Source organism: Habropoda laboriosa, unplaced genomic scaffold (genome assembly GCF_001263275.1).
Source record: "Habropoda laboriosa isolate 0110345459 unplaced genomic scaffold, ASM126327v1 scaffold86, whole genome shotgun sequence".
Taxonomy (NCBI): Eukaryota; Metazoa; Arthropoda; class Insecta; order Hymenoptera; family Apidae; genus Habropoda; species Habropoda laboriosa.
Window position 1 is genome coordinate 837,426 of NW_017100212.1, and position 18,281 is coordinate 855,706.

The following is an 18,281-nucleotide window of genomic DNA, read 5'->3' on the forward strand; positions in this document are numbered from 1 at the left end:
TCCATTTGTAAATGAAATACCATTTTCTACTTGAAGTACCAAATCATATGCTACCATTCGTTTATTGTTGGAACCCTCAAACAGACTGCAACACACGGCCTTGAGTGCCGCAACATCAATCGGTGCCGATTCTTGAGAGTTTAATTTACGACCTCGCTATATCGTGGCCCCAACTATACCTTGGTTTCTAATTTTCATTACTTTAACATTTATACGACACACTGTCATCTCCATTTTCATATCTATTCAACAATAATGTGATCTACTAACTTTATACTTATGGTTGCACAAGCTGAAGCTAATTTTTTAGTCATAGCTTTATCACGTTCTGATGGCTTTACAGTTCCGCCAGGTTGGTTATGAGATATTATAATTGATGTTGCTCTTGCAAGTACTGCTTTTCTTCTTATTTCTGTTATATAAAAAGGTATATGATCAGCTGTACCAGTATAAGTCTCTTTTTCTACTAAACGATACCCTTTATTCAAATACATTACTTTGAGATTTTCTCTTTCTGAGTAACCAATGCTCGTACTTAAATATTTTGTCAGCTTTTCCCAATCGTCTATTACCGGTTCTTCCTTGAACTCTTCGGTTGGTGCCCTCTCTAAAGTTTCCTTAACACACAAAATTATCGCTGTTGTATCATCAGTCACCCCTTCTACCATTTTCAGATCATCCATCTCTTGGCTGAAGATCTTACTTATTCCAGAATACTTGTCTGTTAACCTTCTAGCAATAGCTTGGGCTTGGGTCTTACCATGCACTATACTTAGAAATATTGCTACTATTTCATGATTAAGTAAAGACTTTCCTCCCCCGCTTTGTCGTATTCTCTCTATTTCTTCTCTAAATTCATTTTTATCTTTACTTTTATTATTATTATTCATAAGATCACATTATTAAACATAAGATGTATGTTTCCGTCTCTAATTTAACCCTTTGGCTACATTTCACGTATCAGAACGTCATGCATTTGTCTGGGCATAGTCGCACATGACGTTCTGATACGTCGTTGAAACTGAGACGAGATTTAACTAGTTCATTCTGGTTTATTTCAAAGTAATCTGTTGCAACAGAACAAATAATTTCAGTATTTTGGTGAACCTTGTTTGGGACACACAACCCCATAATGGCAGAAATAGAGAATATATTTTATCAAAGTGATAGCGACGGTTTTAACGAAAATAGTGATCTTGAACAATCTGACGAAGAATTTTTTAACGATCCTTTAAGCGATAAAGGGGAATTTCAAAATGAAAATGATGAAGAATGTATCGAACTAGAAAGTGATAACGATAGTGAAATTATTCCAAGACGTAAAAGACGTACAAGATGCTTATCAAGCAGTGACAGTGAATCTTCTCGTGAAAAATTAGACGAATGGATTTGGGAGGAAAAAGAAAATGTTAAATGTTATTATAACCAGAGTTTATTTGTTTTAAGAGTATTTTGTAATACCAACTGCCTAAAGTTATTTCAATATTATGTAGGAGTATATATAATGAATAATACGAAATAAATTAATTCTTGCATGAAATCTACTGCTTTTAATTGCCCACAAAATTAAATGTGCTCCAAGTGCAAACAAATTTTCAAATAAATGTGTACCAAAAGCTAGACAGGTCAAGCGTAGTCGTCGAGAGATGAGTTTAACCGTCTTTTAACTACAATCGATACACTTATTTCTTGAATTCTCGTGTACAGTTGCATCGACGTGCGAGGTATAGTTGGTGGAAGCGACACTGCAACGGGAGAATTTTTATCTCCCTGAAAATATCATTTCCAACAACTGTACAAGTGAATAGTATTTTAGTATTACTCTTCGAAACATTGGGTCCTCTTTCACAGACGTTGCATTCAGTTTCTCTTTCATTTAGCATCCAGAGACGCGTTGAATTGACCAGAGTAGCTGTGGAAATACACAGAAAGTCTCTGCAATCGTGGTACAACCGAGAAAAATGCGAATTTTTAGTCGCTTCATTGGTAATCACACATTTCCCGATCGCCCCACATTTTCAGAGGCATTCTACATTTGGTAGTCGATTGTCGCAAAAGTATTTCTTTCAACCCGGTTCCAATAACCTACCGAGAAATCTGACCGTAAAATTTCAGGGTATAATCGGTATTATACACACGCTCGAGGGACAAACGTACCGCTTTCTACGTACGGTATCATTTCGAACTATAAAATGATGACAAGGGAACTGGTCGGCGCGTGTGTCTGAGCGGGCGAACGCGGACGCGTGCAGACGATGGCCCTGTGACCGGTGGTTATCGTGGCACTTATCGAAGGCATTTCACCGGTCGATTCGTAAGAAGCGATCGGGGCTGCCTAACGATCGCCTGTATTCATCCACGTCGCACCATTCAATTTTCCACGGGGGAAAAGAGGGGCGGCGGAGTGAGCCTTGGAGTTCCCACGCGACCGTTCCTCACCGTTGCCTCTCACGTTCTACCCGGCAAAGTGAAAGATCGAGCGCCGATTTCTGTCGTTCGACGCGTTATCGATCCGCGGGAATCGATACCAGAGGGTTGTGCCGTGCCCAAGAGCCACCCTTTATCGTGCTTGAATAGGCGTTTTAGCGGCTGTTAGAGAAATACTGGTGTTTCGCTGCAAGGAGATGAGGTGAATAGCTGGTGGAAGATGGAAGATCGAGCGAAGTGTAATTTCCGAGAGATTTTGTTGGAATAGAGAGGTGTGTTTCAAGGATTGATGAAAATTTCGTCTGCAAGGATGTTCAGTACATCGAAGTTCAGGAAAGTATTACGTTGGAGTTTTATTGGGTGTGTCATTGATATTTGAAATTTGAGGAAATCCTGGCGGATTATCAGCATAAAATTCATTCGAACTCACATCGGCCCGCAATAAACCTCCTCGAGCGAACCCATCGAAAAACCTCTCGAACCTCTCCTCTCCGTAACCGATGCTCTTTTCCGTCAGGGCGACGACTCGACGGTGTCATTCTCTAACCAGCGCTTGGAGTCTCGCTCTCGCAGTGACGCCCAACCCAGCCAAACAATCTCTCCAATCAACATTTGTAAATTCAGTCGTGACAAGATGAAATTCTAGAGACCACCAAAAGAGATCAATTTCTCAATTGGGCAGCAAACCCGTACCGTCACCTAGGGTGCAAGCGGGATTTACGACCTCGCGAAATTCTTACCGAAAGAATTGCCGTCCGCGGGAAGCTACAAACTTAATATTTGCAAAAAATATTAATTTTAATAATTATACATCAAACTTTCTCAATGTTTACATTATTTTCAATTTATCAACTTTAATTCTTCCTTTATATGTTTTTCGAAGTAATCGTCATCTTTCCACTTGTTTAATCTTGATTTGCAAAATTACAGTGTCAGGTGATACGATCGTAAAGGGTTCATTTACGTTTCTTCCTCAAATTTAGTACGACACATCACCAAAAATGTGTGCACTCGTCGTATAAAGAGATTCCAAGCATGACAACGTGCTTCAGTCTCGATAATTTTGCAACTTCCACCCAAATTTCCTTGAAATTCAGTAAAAACCAAGAATATTCATCTCCATCTAAAACCTCCTCGATCTTTTCACCTCCACACCCTCTCAACCCCTTCAACACCAAGATTCGAACCTCAAAACCGTCTGTTCAGCAAAGGTTTATGGCACGGTCGCACCTACAGGCTGTTTTTGAGATTAGGATTTACTTTACTATTTTATGCTTTAACGTCCATCCTAGCGAAGGCCGGTAGAATCACTTAATTAGAGTTTTTTGCCGCTTGTGCCTTTCGCGCTCAATAGCTTAAGAACATGCCATAAACCACGGGTTTCCGAAGGGTACAATTGTCTGTAACGGTCCGCTGGCCGATGAGTCACCCAGAGGAATTTCCCGAATTATTATAAACATTTGTTTACCCCTTGGGATCTTCTTCCACTCCACCAGGGTAAAGCGCGCTAAGGGCGCACTGGAAGGAGTTGGCGAGAAAATTAGGCACGTTGATTGGCGATGAATACGAGAAAATATTCACCAATCAGCGTATTTTTCAAGAACCACCGCTCTCGAGGGCGAAGACGAGCTCTCGAGAAGTCAGAATCGTTACAACCATCAGAGCAACAACATCTAACAGTCAAACTAGTCACTTCGTTTTTACAAACAGTAAAAATTACACAAAGTTAGAAAGGCAACACGCATTTGTCCATTTGTTAATCAGTCGGCTCAGTGCGACAGCACACACGGGCTACATTAATACAAATCATACACCGTCCCTTGAGTTCCAATCTCCCTAGAGCCCCGACTTCCCTTTAAACTGCCTACTTGCACGTCGATCGATTCGCGCAGAAACGCTCATTTCCGAGGATCGAACGGTGTTCATAGGCGAAGCAGTGGCGCGTGCAAATAAACCAATTACCGTGCCGACCTCCGACAGACGTATAAATTTAAAACTGTAATTACGACGCTGCCGCCGCCGCTGCGGTTCTTGCTATCAATGGAAAATGATGTTGGCAATTTGACGGGGACGAGAAAGCTGCGCGGGTACACGAGAGTCAAATGTGGTGGGGACGGTGGAAGGCGCGTCAAAATGAAAGCACCGGGACCGGAAATTGAATCGAGTGACCCGATAGCTCGCGTAAGGAGCCTCCGGAGTGGTGGTGGACCATCGAGGAAAACCTGGCAGCACGCGCGAAATTATAGGCCTTCCAACGAAGAAATCGCTGTGCCTCCTTCAGCTCTCCGCTCTCACAACTTGTGCGTCTGTCTGTGTGTGTGTCATGCGGTCGAATTATCGGTCGTAGGCATCGAGTCCCGTGGTTTTCTAACGACACGACAATGAAAGCGCACGGTGAGCGAGCGATTTTCGCGCGGAAACCACCAGCCGGAGAGGAGGCTGGATCGAGAGGTCGACGACGCGCGATTAACCTCTTCCCATTAAAGTGTAAATATTGCCGGCGATAAATTCGACGCGGGAGAAATCAAGGTTTAATAGCCGGGTTAGAGGGCGGGAGGGGGAACGACGTTGCGCGGGATAGAAACGCGATTTGTTTATTGAAATTAATATATCGAGGCAGTTTAATCATTGTGAGATGAGACACGAATGGGAAAAATCGAGGAAGAAATATCGAGGACGCTTCAGGAAAGTTGATGCAACGAGGCACGAGATGATTCTACGTGCAACGATATAGTAAAAATGTAGAATAAATTTTTTCCACTAACCAGATTTCCATGTTTTGTTCAGGGAGCCGGAAGAAAATTTTCTTTCTTTTTTTTAAATTCAAAATAACGTCTAGTTAGCTACGATGTTCGAAATGTTTAGTTAACGATATTCGTTTTACTTTAATTATTCTAAACATTTGAGGCTCAAAAAAACCGGCCAAAAAAAATCAATTTTTTTAATGTAAAAAAAACAAACTTTAGAACATCGACATCCTCAAAGGTTTCCATTTGTTATCACTCCTGATTCAACTTTTCTTTTAGTGGACAATTTCGATATACTGCGCTTTTGTTCCATGGAAAAAGGCTATATTTTATTTTCGAATAAATAAGTATTATAGCTTACAATCCTATGTAAATGATAAATATCAATAACACGATTCTTTTTCTTAGCTTTCACATTGTTATTTTCAATTCTCGAATATATTCGAGTGTGAAAAATTATAGCAGCATCAAATACAACGCCGCTCGAATTATCTCGAGTGTGCACAGTTTGGCCTGTTTAGCGCGCTCGAATTAACTCGAGCGTGCAAGTTAAGGGGTTAAACACGTAGTTTTTGAAAAAATTAAATTTCCATTTGGAGACACTGCATATACAGTCTGTCTCAAAAAACATACTCCAAGGTTTTACACGCCTACAATACTCACCAAGAGAGGTAAAACAAAAAAGCTGAACAAACATGGATCCTAAAATCAACCCTTTCCAAGGAAAATCGACTTTTGCATTCGCCAGCGTTCGATATAGCACGTGTCGAAATACATCGGTTCAAGGTCGCACGTTAATTTCAACAGCCTGCACGAAATTGTAATTTCGCCCGAGGTTCACTTGTCGAGGAACGAAAGTTTCGACGATCGCAGGTTATCAGAATCGCAGAAGATGCAATTGCCGCACGCGGGATGATCTATTTTCCAGAACAATCAGCGCTTAGGCGGGAAAAATTGCGGGGAACACGTGGCCAGGTTTGCTTCGGTGTATATGCAAACCGGTCGTATCTCACGCGGCGAGTCGGCGCTTATGAGCGCCCCCCGCGGCTTTTATGCGCGCGGCGTTTGAACAATGAAAACGGCTCTACTGAAATATTGTAATGGCGGAGCGTGATGCATCGACGCGGTGCCCTGTGTTCTCACGCGTAGCAGGATCTTCTCTGTTCGCGTGTCTTACCGGAAGTACCCGTCCTCCAGTGCTCCGTGCTCCTATGGAATCTCTGCTACGTCAGCGAAGAAGCGTTGGAAAGCGGCAGCGTTAATTCGAGAATGAAACGAAGTATGAATTGTATCCTTAAATGGAACAATTTCTCGAACGAGTATCAATCTCACTTTAGCATCCATTAAGGAAACCACGAATAAGAACCCATTAAAAAAACTTAATTTCCTCGTGAAAGGGTTAAGCATCAGTTGTTGACGATACCTGCGAGGTTTCGTAATTTTCGTCGGTTCAGTTCGAAAGTGAGCGAATTCATCGTCGTAAAAATATTTTCCGCACGATTATCCTCGCTTCCTCCGCGGCAGATTTCACGGGGCAATTAACCTCGAAATAAAAATCCCCCCGCAATTAACGCCTTAATGCAATCCGATACAACTTCATCTCTCTCGAAGAAACCGGGGGGAAAAAAATTCGAAGTAATCAACGCCGGTTTTAAAATTAGCACAAAGCCACAAAAAACGTGGAGGAGCAATACGGAGGTATCTCTCTCCGCTTTCTCCCGGACGCGCGCTCTCTTATCGAAGCTTAATTAAGGGAGGCGTTGGTATTAACGCATCCGCGGGTTGCGCAATCGTTTCTTCGATCGTCGCTCAGTCGGACCACGGCCGATTTCTTTTTCTTCCGCTCGATTCCTCGCGTTCCAACGCGCTCCGGTATTGCGCAACCAGCCGAGTGTTCTTTCGAGCATTTCTCCTCGATAACAGGCAGCCATCGTCGGATTTCTTTCGGTCGCATCTCGATTATGCAAAAACAATTATCCCTCCGGTGAACGTATAAGGAGCGCAATTATTAAGCCGGTTAAACGACGCGCGTGTTGCGAAAGCGGCGCGTAAAAGCGCGCGCGCGAGTTACACCAGCCGCGCCGCTTCATCCCCGCGCTTTTTTCGCGACCGGTTTTTCAGCCGACAGTGAAAAAGTGACGCGAGAGGAACGACATTCGTGACACGGTTCCCCGATAATTGCCAGCTGCTCCTAGGTTTTTTTTTTTTTCTCCAACGGAAGAATGTAGATAATTTTCTAAAATAGTCGCGACTTCGCGGTACTTCTTTTGGTATAGTTATCGCGATGCACTGTGAGATTTGTAGGTAATTGATTTCGTCGATTTTTCCGATGGGAAATTGTCCCGTAATTTGACCAATCTTCTCCTTCTTTCTTGTTTCTTTCTCGTTGCTACGTTTAGAAGTATTCGAATTTCTCGGTTACCATTATTCGAGATGAAACTGACAGAAAGGAACGTATACACGTTGTCCAATGTGTACACGAATATGTTCCTCCGATCGATCCGATGAATAATGAAGCTCTTTTCATCGCGTTGATGAGCGGTTGAGAGATCGCAAACTCGTTTTTGCCCACGGTTCGCCGCGACGACACACGTAATAACAAATTGCACGCAACCGCGAGGAGCTGATGCATCGTTCGGATCGCAGGAATGAAATGCGGATTGGTTACAAAGTAGATTTCCTTCGGTTTTACGGACACGTTTAAATCGTTCTTATCGCTGTGTTTGCGGCCCGGAATTGCTCGAATCGTTTTAACCGAACTATTTTATTCCCGAGTGAAACTGAATATATTCACGTACCGCGAGGAACACGATAGGCGATACAACGAGTGTTCAGGTTGAGAGAGAGAGAGAGAGAGAGAAAAAGAGAAAGAAAACCGGAGAAGTTGATTGGCAATCCTCGCAATAGGGATCTGTCAACAGCCGAAGAAACAGGATCCGAGAACTCATTTTCCCTGACAAAGCTCCGAAGGAAGACAGAAATGGTAGCGTTTGCACGCAACACCGCTTCGAGCGTTCGTAATGATCGAGATGCATGCGTGCACTTGGAGCAGTTAAGTCGAAGGGGAAGAGAGAGGGAAGGACGGCGGATGGTTCTGAGGTATCCGCCATTATGTCGCTCAGAAAACAGCTTCGAACCGCTTGTTTCCACTGGAGGCAGCTCCTCTGGACACGCGTTCACCAGAGCGCTATAAAGATCGAGTAATAGGCTGTTTAGTGTTTGTCTTGCAACGACAAACTGGGACTGATGGGGTTCTGGTACTTCCTGGACGTACAGGCGTCACGATACGTCTTCCTCCTTGTTTCTCCTCGCTTCGTACATCGATGTTATCTTGATTTACAGGTTGTAGCGTTTGTGACTAGGTTTGACGACGTTTTGTTTCGATGTTTCATGAATATTTCAAGAGGACTCGGTGATAAGTTGGATCATCTTGTTCGAATGTTGCTCCTGAGTATCGGAACACCCGTTGCGCTCTCCAGAAACTATTAATTACAGTTAATTAACCCTTTGGCGATCACGTGTTCTACTTGAATACTAATTTAATATTCATCGCAGACAGTGATTGGTAAATCAAGAAATTTTCATAATTTAGGCCTGGCGACTCTTGGCCCTCGAGGCGAAGAATCGAGAGTATTGCCTTGGCAATGCAGGCCCGCGCCCCCACTTCTTGGGACTTTCCCAGGGAAAAGGGGCTACTTAAGGGAGCCCCGAAAAAGGCACGGGGCCTTTTGTCGTAGACAAAATTAGTTTAAGCATTACGTTTAAATAAATATATTTTTGTTACCCACTTCCGTCACTTGCGTCACTTCCAAAATTTCATATAGACAAATTAGCATTTCTTTTTAGTGGAAATATTGTACAATTGAAGCTGCTCGATCGCTGGAGCTTCCAAGATTCCTCGTACGTGTAATTGTGACGAAAAAAAATTCGTCCCGTCTCTGAGACGAGTGGTCAGTAGTTAAAGGGTTAAATTACACATTACCTAGATTCCAGGTTGAATAATTTTGTAATAACCGTTTGCTTTACACTCGATAAATGTACCAATACTTAGGAACGCTGTATATTTCTCCGCCTCTCTCAGGAGCGTAAATACACTCGGGGATTACGAAGTGATTATAACAGTCAGAGTGGAATTTCGCGAGTTTCTCTTTGGCTTTGAGCTTGCAATTAACCGGGACACTCTGATTGTCACGAGTCGCTCGATGTCCGCCAAGTTCCTCGAAACGTCGCCCATTAATTACGAGCACAGAGAGCTGGCTCGCGGTACAATTATCATAATTACATAGGTGCGTGCACCTGAAAGATATCGATGTTCCCGTGGCTATTCGTCGGCTGGACGACCGCTCGATAAACGAGCCGACTCTCGAGATCGAGTATCGCCGGATCTAGATCGCTCTATGATCCTATTATGTCCGTAATGAATTTATGATCGCGATTACGGGCCGGTCAAGTCGAATGTGGATCACCTTGTCGAAACCTTACGTGCCTTGAATGGGAGAGCTGAGGTGTCTTGCGATAGGGGCATTAGGAGGCTCGGTTGCTCAAGTAGCAGGAAGGTGGTGAACTTCAGTACGCGTGGGAAAGATATTTTAACCGAGAAGAATCTTTGATTGGTGGTGATTAAGCGAAGGTATCTTGATCGAAGGCTGACCTTTTTCGTTAGTATTCATTTTTCGCGAAATTTCTCATTTAAGATTCTTGTCTGTAGATCTCTTTAACCGAGGAGAGACTTGGAGGTTTTAGCTAATTGTACGGAACGATAGTGAAATTCGTCTACGTACACGTTTCGAAACTCAGCTGTGGAAGAAGGTTTCTCGATCGAGAGCTGCCCCTGGCAGAGGTTAAAGTCACCGCTGCGTGAACTTAGGTTCGCAGAAAGAGGATGCAGACGATTCGATAATCAGAGACAGGATGCGGTTGTCCAGGGGGAGACTCCGGCTGGTTGTTCTCGAACAAAGAATGTCGATAACGAAATGATTGGCAGTCTGCTAATTAAACGACGTAATTTACTTGCGCGCTCTATATTTAGCCGCGGCAATCTCCGGGCCAGGGCGAGCGCGAGCTGATTCTGTGGAAACGGGCTGAAGCTCTCTTCGTCGCGACAGACTTGCCCTCGTGCCGCGCCGCTTCGATTCCTCCTGGAGGACCTTCCATCCTTTCGAGGGAGAAATTGCGAAAGTTGACGATCGTTGAGAAAATTGGTAAATTTTATTTTTTCTGCTGGTGGTACGTAGCTGTTGATTTTAATGTTGCACAGGGAAATAGGTTTTACTGGTGAAGTAGGTTTGTGGAGTAGGAGGAATTAGGCTGTCGTTTGCCTTGGAAGAACCTAGAAGAGACACATTTAGTTCAAAGTTCATCCTATTATCTAAGGAAGTTTCATCTTCAATCTTTCTTATCTTCTTGTCGTGACGATTTGCTTCAGGGTTGATTTTCGTAACGTTGAAGCTATGCAATACTTGCGACACTGTAGATATCTTTGACACCTTTGTCGCTTGATTTGATCACATTTCAGTCAATTTGATTCGAACCATTTTGGTGAAGGGATCGAAGGAATATTTGTAGGAAAATTATTGATATTACTATCTCTGCAAACGCGAGAGTTTTAGGCAAAATATAAATATATCAAAAAGAGTTCCTTAACCCTTTCGCTACTATTGGCGCCTATAGGCGTTTTGAAATTTTTTCGCATTGTATTATTCGAGCCTTTTGGCGCACTTCCATATTAATTTTATTCTCTGCGCTCTTCCACGTTAATTCGATAAAACAAATTTTAAAACGATACGGCCGAAGAAGAAAATTAAAGTTAAAAGAACAGTTCGCAGCCATTCGTTCATCCTTTCACTAGCAATAAACTGCCTCGTTTCTCTTCACGTTCTCCATTACCTTCGTCGAACGAGCAACCGAAGATTCCTTCCACGAGACTTACCTTAAAATCTCCAAAAATTCTGCTGCTACCCAGGCAAAAAGGAAAGAGGAAGAAACGAAGGCAGAACGCTGGCAGAAAGAGCGTATAAGACGTGCATCCTTGGTGAATCTGACCCCGTTGGCCTCGCCCCGCGGATAACAATCGCGATAATTACACCGTGAGAACGATAATTGCCTGGCGGCACAGCGCTCGCGGGACTGCCGAGCTAATAACGAACGAGCCCCGTCATATTTTCATGAAATGTCACATCAGATAATAGGCTGGGTTGCGAGAGAACCGGAAAAGAATCTCGTGTCTCGTCGTCTCTCGCGAAGTGAAATTGCGAGCCGATCGCGATTCTCCCCACCTCGGCTTTTCAACCCGATCGCTCATGCCTCCTCCGTTCGAGACACAAGCCACACGGCTCGCCAGATACCATCTGACGACGACAATGTTGAAAGTTGGGTCAATTTTCTTTCGAGCGCCGCCGGAACTCGTGTCCACAGCGTTATCTGTCGCGTACGCGAACGCTGTTCAACCGATATCTGATCGGTCGACGACGCGGTGTCGCTGTCGCGTTCAACGGTTATCTGCGCGAATGATGGATGTACCTGGACGTCCTAATGCTGCGACGTCGTCCCTGAGAAAGTTGCACACGATGTTCGCCGGTGATTTTTTTTCTCGAAGTTTCCGCGGAGATCGTGCAGGTTGTTTCTAGTCGGGGCGAGATCAGGTTGAGGATTCTTTTCGTCCGGGTTTTTCACGGAGATTGAGGTTGCTTTGGTTGGTCCCTGCGTAACAACGAGAGGGAGGAAAGTTTCGTGGCGAGGTTGTCTTCCTTGGAGAGTGAACAGGTATTACTTGAAGAAGACGGTGAAGATTTGTAGTAGTGTGGGATGATGCGTTACGAGGAATCTGAAGATGCATTTTTAGGTACGGTGGAGCAATATTCGCGTTATTCACGCCTCGAATGTTTGGTCCAATATCGTTACTTCTGGAGGCTTTGAAAAGTAGTAATTTTTGGAGTTTCACGATTATAGAGGATGGTGCTGCGTCTACACGTGTACTGAAGATGTGTGCAAAATTTCAGAAAAATCCGTCGGATAGTTTCTGAGAAATCTTAAGATCCTAGTCAAATCCTCAAAAATCCTTGGAGGGATATATTTTCAAAATTTCAAGGTTTTCGAAAATGCAGAATTCAGCTATAGATTTCCGAAAATTGCGTCTAGCTAAGGCTTTCGCGGTAAAACTACCTGCTGCAAAAGGGCTAATTTCCTCTATCGCGACAAAAATTTCGAAAGTTACTATTTCCAAACAATCAGAAAATAATTGACGGTCCAGTCAGCTATCTCACACTTCCAACAAACCCCTGGAAAAGTCGTGGAATCCCCTGAACAGCTTCATTAGACAATCCCAGGAGCCAGTTCACGGCTGGTAATCCCCCGGAGGCAGGAGCAAAAGCTCCCGAAGCTATATCCAGCGTGGATAGAGAGGAAGGAGGGCTCATTTGAGGCGACGATGCAATTCATTATCACGATATCTGCGATCACGTGCGTAGCCGGCTACCTCTCCGCGAGCATTCGTCCCATGAATTACGATCGATTCATCGGTGCCTGGCTATCGAGTTAATAAGTCCGAGTCCCGTTCGTGGGCTGATCGCGGATCCCGATTAACACGTCGGTTTATCGCGATCCACCGTGTCGTACGACTGGCTGTCGGATCGAGCATCGCGTCCCCCTCGTTTCAACCTTCGTCTTCCCAACGCCACAGCTTTTCCCCGGTGACGCGCGCGCCTTAATCCGCTGCCGCTCTCTCAGGGTTTTAGGAGTGTAAGCTGTCGTCCCGTGTCCCGATCTGGTCACGACGATCGCAACGACACGTCGGATTTTGGTTTCTGGAGTGATTAACCGGCCCGTCTCCTCGTTCCGTTTAAATCGCTCGTGTATGCGAGTTCAATTTCACAGCTTCGAGGTATCTTCTGCTTCGCGGCACGTCAAGGGTACTCGAAACGCGTTTTGGAGAAAAGAGTATATTAGGTTGATCGAAGATTCTGTCTTTTTTTTCCAAGGGAAATCAATTTTCTTTACTCAAATTTTTATCAGTTAGTCTTCTCTTCTCATTCTCATTATTAAAATATTATTCCAGTGGCGTTGGAACTTGATTCTTAGCATTTCAATTTTTTTCGGAAGGTTCAGGAGTGCATGAAGAATGACTTATTTTTTGAGCAGTGCACGGTCAGGATGATTTATCGCTTCCTATCCTAGTTCATCTAACTTTTCTTGAGTCTATAACCCTTTCGCTACGAAGAGCGTACACATACGCCTATCTAGAAATGAACGAATCGAAGAGCGTACACATACGCCCATCGAAAAATGAACGAATCAAAGAGCGTACACATACGCCCATCGGTAACCCTTTCGCTACGAAGAGCGTACACATACGCCTATCTAGAAATGAACGAATCAAAGAGCGTACACATACGCCCATCGAAAAATGAACGAATCAAAGAGCGTACACATACGCCCATCGAAAAATGAAGAAATCAAAGAGAAAAGAATACATGAGAATTTGGAAAATTGTTACCAAATAAGAATCTCCTCCATGGAAAGTCTCTTAGGCTAATGACAGGCATAAACATCGTTCCCGCGTAGATAACGCTTGGCATTTTCGTTCTTTCGTAAACGATTTCATTTCTCCGGACCGCTTTCTCGCGTTCGAGCGCGTGGCTCTCGGTCCCGCGCGAAGAAAACAGGCAGAAACGGAAAACGATGCGCCTAATGAACGGTTCGCGTGCGCGGCCGTTTCTCTCGCCTCGTGTCGCGTGTGTACGCGCGGACTAATTAACCGGGAATGATAAAAGAGAAAGTGTCGATATTTCTCTCTCTCTCTCTCGATCTTCGTTTACTGTTCACCGGCGAGTATTAAACTTCGTACCGTATCGGTGGAAACGAGAGGGAAAAAAGGACGAGTAAACGAAGGAAGGAAGCGCAGGGGAAAGAAGCTGGTAGTATATTTGAAGGTACGTGTTTTTGAAGGATGTGTTGGCGTGTCGGACGACCTGGAGACGTTGACAGCAATTTAGTGGCTGCTTGAAAAGGGGGGAACGGATTCCTTCCGCGATTAGCGAGACCCGCTATTCTCGTGGAAAGGTTAAGCGATGATTAATTGGACGCGAGAAGATGCCGCGTTTCCCTTCGACCGCCATCTGGTCGCGTTTCTCTCCCACGTGAACTTACGACGATGCTTGTCTCGTGAACGAAATTGTCTCGAAAGACAATCTTCGAGTTTACGCTTAACCTTTTGCCTGAATGCCTGTCTCGTGAACGAAATTGTCTCGAAAGACAATCTTCGAGTTTACGCTTAACCTTTTGCCTGAAGAATCTTTTTCTTTTAGAAGACACAATACGTTACGATCCATCTTAATCTCGATTCTTTTTTTTCAACACTTTCTAGCAGGCCTATTACCAACTTGTTCGTTCTTTTCCGTTTCGTCTGTTGGTCATCGAATGAAATGTATCAATCATAATGTCATTTAACGAATGGTACCTGTCACGCGACGACAAGTTTCAAGACAGCTCGGTCGTCCAGAAATCGTAGGTGGAGAAAGCAAAATGGCTGTGGATTCTAAAAGCGGGTTGTTAGAGCGCGGCGTGAAGAGAGGCGATTCCGTTCTCGCGTATTGCGCGGCCAGCGAGAGCACGGCTCGTTTAAAATGCAGATTAGGCCTTAGGCCGTCTTTCAACGCGAGCCGCCGCTCTTCTCTGCCTCGTTTCTGGCGACCACCGACCGCATAGACCTTTGCGGCTTTTCGAACCGCTACACAATGCCTCGCCATTCGCGGCGAGCTCTGCAGCCCTATTTGGCCAGGGAACCCGCCTGTATTTGTCTTCGAGAGACTCGAACACAATTTCGCGATCGAAATAGAAGAGTCTTCTCTGCCTGTGGGAACTTGGGGTCCGCTGTAAAAACGCTCGGGAATGTAATTAATATTCAAAATCAATTTTTTTCGAAAATTAAGTCTTGCTATGAAATTAAAAAGAATTTTCTTATTGCAGAATTATTGTGTTTTTGGTTGTATTATGATTTCTGTGCAACTGTATGTAACGTGTAGTGTAAATGGACGTATTAATTTTGTTGGGATAGAGAAGTATTTTGTTTTCAAATAGCAACACTTGTTCGTTGTCCACGAACGTCGATGAAGTAACGATGTAACGTGGATTAATTTGATCTCGCGAAACGTACACGACCGGAAACAAGTTCACCAGAGAATTCTTTCCGTCTGCAACGAGATCGAAATCGATCTTGTTGGACTTTCATCGAGCTCGCCTAAACGCTGCCTGTCTTCGTAGGTTGTAGGTATAAGAGTAACGCGTAAAAGAAGCAGTCTGCGCGCGTTTCACTGTACGCGAAGCGAGTAGTAGGAACTAGGATTAACGAGGCTTCGTCAGTCACGTACCAGGCGTCTGTCACTTTGACGGCATCCGGTACAAGAGGCCTTCTTTCGCCTTTGATCGTTTATTATGAATTCTTCCGTTCGATCTGATCGATACCGCTTATTTGTACTTCGACTCTTTGTCGTTTTCTTGGAAACGGCGACGGCTGGTTTAGAGATAAGGAAAGTAAAATTTGGATATGTGGACATTGGCAGGTGAAGCAGTTTGAGTGGTTAAGTTTTAGAAAATTTCGGAGTTTGGGAATACGGAAATTGGGGAGTTTGGAAGAATTCGGAATATGGACATTGGGGAATTTAGAAAATTCGGAATATAGAAATTGGGGAATTTGAAAATTTGGGAATATGAAAATTCGGGATATGGAAATTTGGGGATTTGGAGCTTCGGAAATATGGAAAATTTGGAATATGGAAACTTGGGAATATGGAAATTGGGGAATTTGGAAAATTCGGGATATGGAAATTTGGGGATTTGGAGCTTCGGAAATATGGAAAATTTGGAATACAGAAATTGGGGAATATGGAAACTTGGGAATATGGAAATTGGGGAATTTGGGAATATGGAAATATGGAAAATTCGGAATTTGGAAACTTGGGAATATGGAAATTAGGGAATATGGAAATTGAGGAATTTTGGAATATGGAAATTTGGGAATTTGGGAATATGGAAATTTGGGAATATGGAAATATGGAAAATTCGGAATATGGAAACTTGGGAATATGGAAATTGGGGAATATGGAAATTGAGGAATTTTGGAATATGGAAATTGGGGAATTTGGGAATATGGAAATTTGGGAATATGGAAATATGGAAATATGGAAAGTTCGGAATATGGAAACTTGGGAATATGGAAATTGGGAAATATGGAAATTGAGGAATTTTGGAATATGGAAATTGGGGAATTTGGGAATTTGGAAATTTGGGAATTGGGAATATGCAAATTTGGGAATTCAGAAAATCGAAAATAGTAATTTTATCACATGCATCTACATCTCCCACTTCTCCCCCGACAACCCAACATTATCAACCTCCTCTGTCGAGCTCTTCCCCTATTTCACGAGCAAACAATAAGCTCTGAAAACTCCCCCGAAAAAAATGCTCATATCCTCGCGGCGCCAGGTGACTCGTAAAGTCATTGTGTCCGAGCATTACATGGAGCACGTTCGTGCGATATTATTCATATCTATACTCCCCGAAGAAAACGCCTTCTCGACACTTTATAGCCGAAGTTGCCGGGAAATTGGCGGCAAGCGCCGCTTTAACGATCCAGAGCGGCGACCGGTGAACGGTTTGATTTACACGCTTCCTATCTCCTCGCGTATCCGGCGTAACGTTGGTTCGTAGCCAGGGCGAAACACGATTCCTGGCCTGGCCAGGCCAACACCGACCAGGCGCAAACGTAAATTGAAGGGCGGCTGCATCGGTAAATCAGCGGCTCGAGTGAAAGCCCAGGCTAGTTTCGGCGCTAGATACATCTCTGGTCAGACCGTTTACCGCTAATGAGACACGCGGTGACAGCCACGGGGCCTCGTTTCTTATCGCGTCCATCATAAACGTCGTCCGGCCTGTTGTCGACACGCCGATTCCGTTCTCCAGAACCGTTGTCGCCGTGGTCTCTTACTCGATTGCCCGCGACCTAGGCGAACCTCCGAGTCGACTTACCTATTCGCGATGAAATTACCAGATATTGCTGGCTGCTTGCCCGCCCTATCTCTATCTCGCCAACTCTACTTTTCCTTTTCTATTCGCCGTCTGTTTTATGGCTCGCCAGTGTGAATTGGTCGTTTCACTCGATGAGATCGATACGCTGGCCGAGTTGTCGGGGCTTTAACGCGGTGAGGAGCAAGATGGACGAGTATCTCTTGGTTCAGGTATAATGGTGAACGCAGAGAGAGAGAGAGAGAGAAGTGAGAGTTACGATGAGGGTTGAATGGAAGTGATGATTGTACTATGTGTAATAGAAGTGTATACGGATTGAGCTTGTATGCTAATGTAATGGTAGAAGGATGGGTCGTATTTGTAATGGAGCTTAATTTTACTTCCAACTCTGATTTAAATTCATAAGATATAAATTGTGGGTAATGTTTTATCTTCTTCGAGGTGATACAATATTAACACGTTGAGATAGAGTTGAGAGACACGTTCAGATGTTTGCGGTGGGTTGATCTTTCTTTGCGTAGAGTTTATTCGGGGGAGAATTCTATTTTTGGGAGTTAAATAGGGAAACACTAACGTTGACCAAGTGAAGCCTAATTTGAAGGATAAATTTTTTTAAATTAATTTTTGCCACTGTTATTTCAACCTCTTCAGGAATTTTTCTAAAGTTACAAAAAATGATCTAATATTTCATTATATTTTTTGTAATTAAGCTGCTCTTCTTCTTAGGAGATTGCGCACATTGGGAGATTTTTCAAAAAATCTGCATTCTGTCGCAATTCTTCTATTTTCTCAAAGTACTCTAATCTTTAGGTTAGTTATAGTAGTCTATAATAAATAGCCAATAAAGACGTCATTACTATTATCACTAATCTCGGACATTGCGGAAAAATGTCCAACACATGAAGCAAGGTGTCAGAACGATCTAATTTTCCACCACTCGTTTCGCGTCTCCTTCAATCCGCGCGTTCCTTAATTTCTCGATCTGATTCGCGGCGCGGAATTCAGGGCCGGTTTCGATCTCGCCACCGTTCGATAAACACGCAAAGAAACCGCAACACGCGGCGGCACGCGACACACGTACGCTCGCGT

General features: G+C 43.9%; 2 protein-coding genes across 2 annotated transcripts in view; one reads left to right on the forward strand and one right to left on the reverse strand.

The window, feature by feature from the left end:
• Positions 1-242: 242 nt before the first annotated feature.
• On the reverse strand, positions 243-683 carry LOC108570804 (UPF0758 protein BMA2230-like). The gene has a single exon (XM_017932712.1). The coding sequence runs from the start codon at positions 681-683 to the stop codon at positions 243-245; it is 441 nt and encodes a 146-aa protein (XP_017788201.1).
• Positions 684-1,132: 449 nt separating this feature from the next.
• The window catches only part of LOC108570805 (puratrophin-1-like), a 208,240-nt gene continuing 191,091 nt past the window's right edge, over positions 1,133-18,281 (forward strand). Inside the window, exon 1 of the mRNA XM_017932713.1 lies at positions 1,133-1,447. Within this exon, the coding sequence (XP_017788202.1) occupies positions 1,133-1,447 (315 nt within the window). The remainder of the gene's footprint in view (positions 1,448-18,281) is intronic.

Coding starts and splice junctions, on each gene's coding strand:
- LOC108570804 (XM_017932712.1), bottom strand. CDS start 683: ATGGATGATCTGAAAATGGTAGAAGGGGTGACTGATGATACAACAGCG.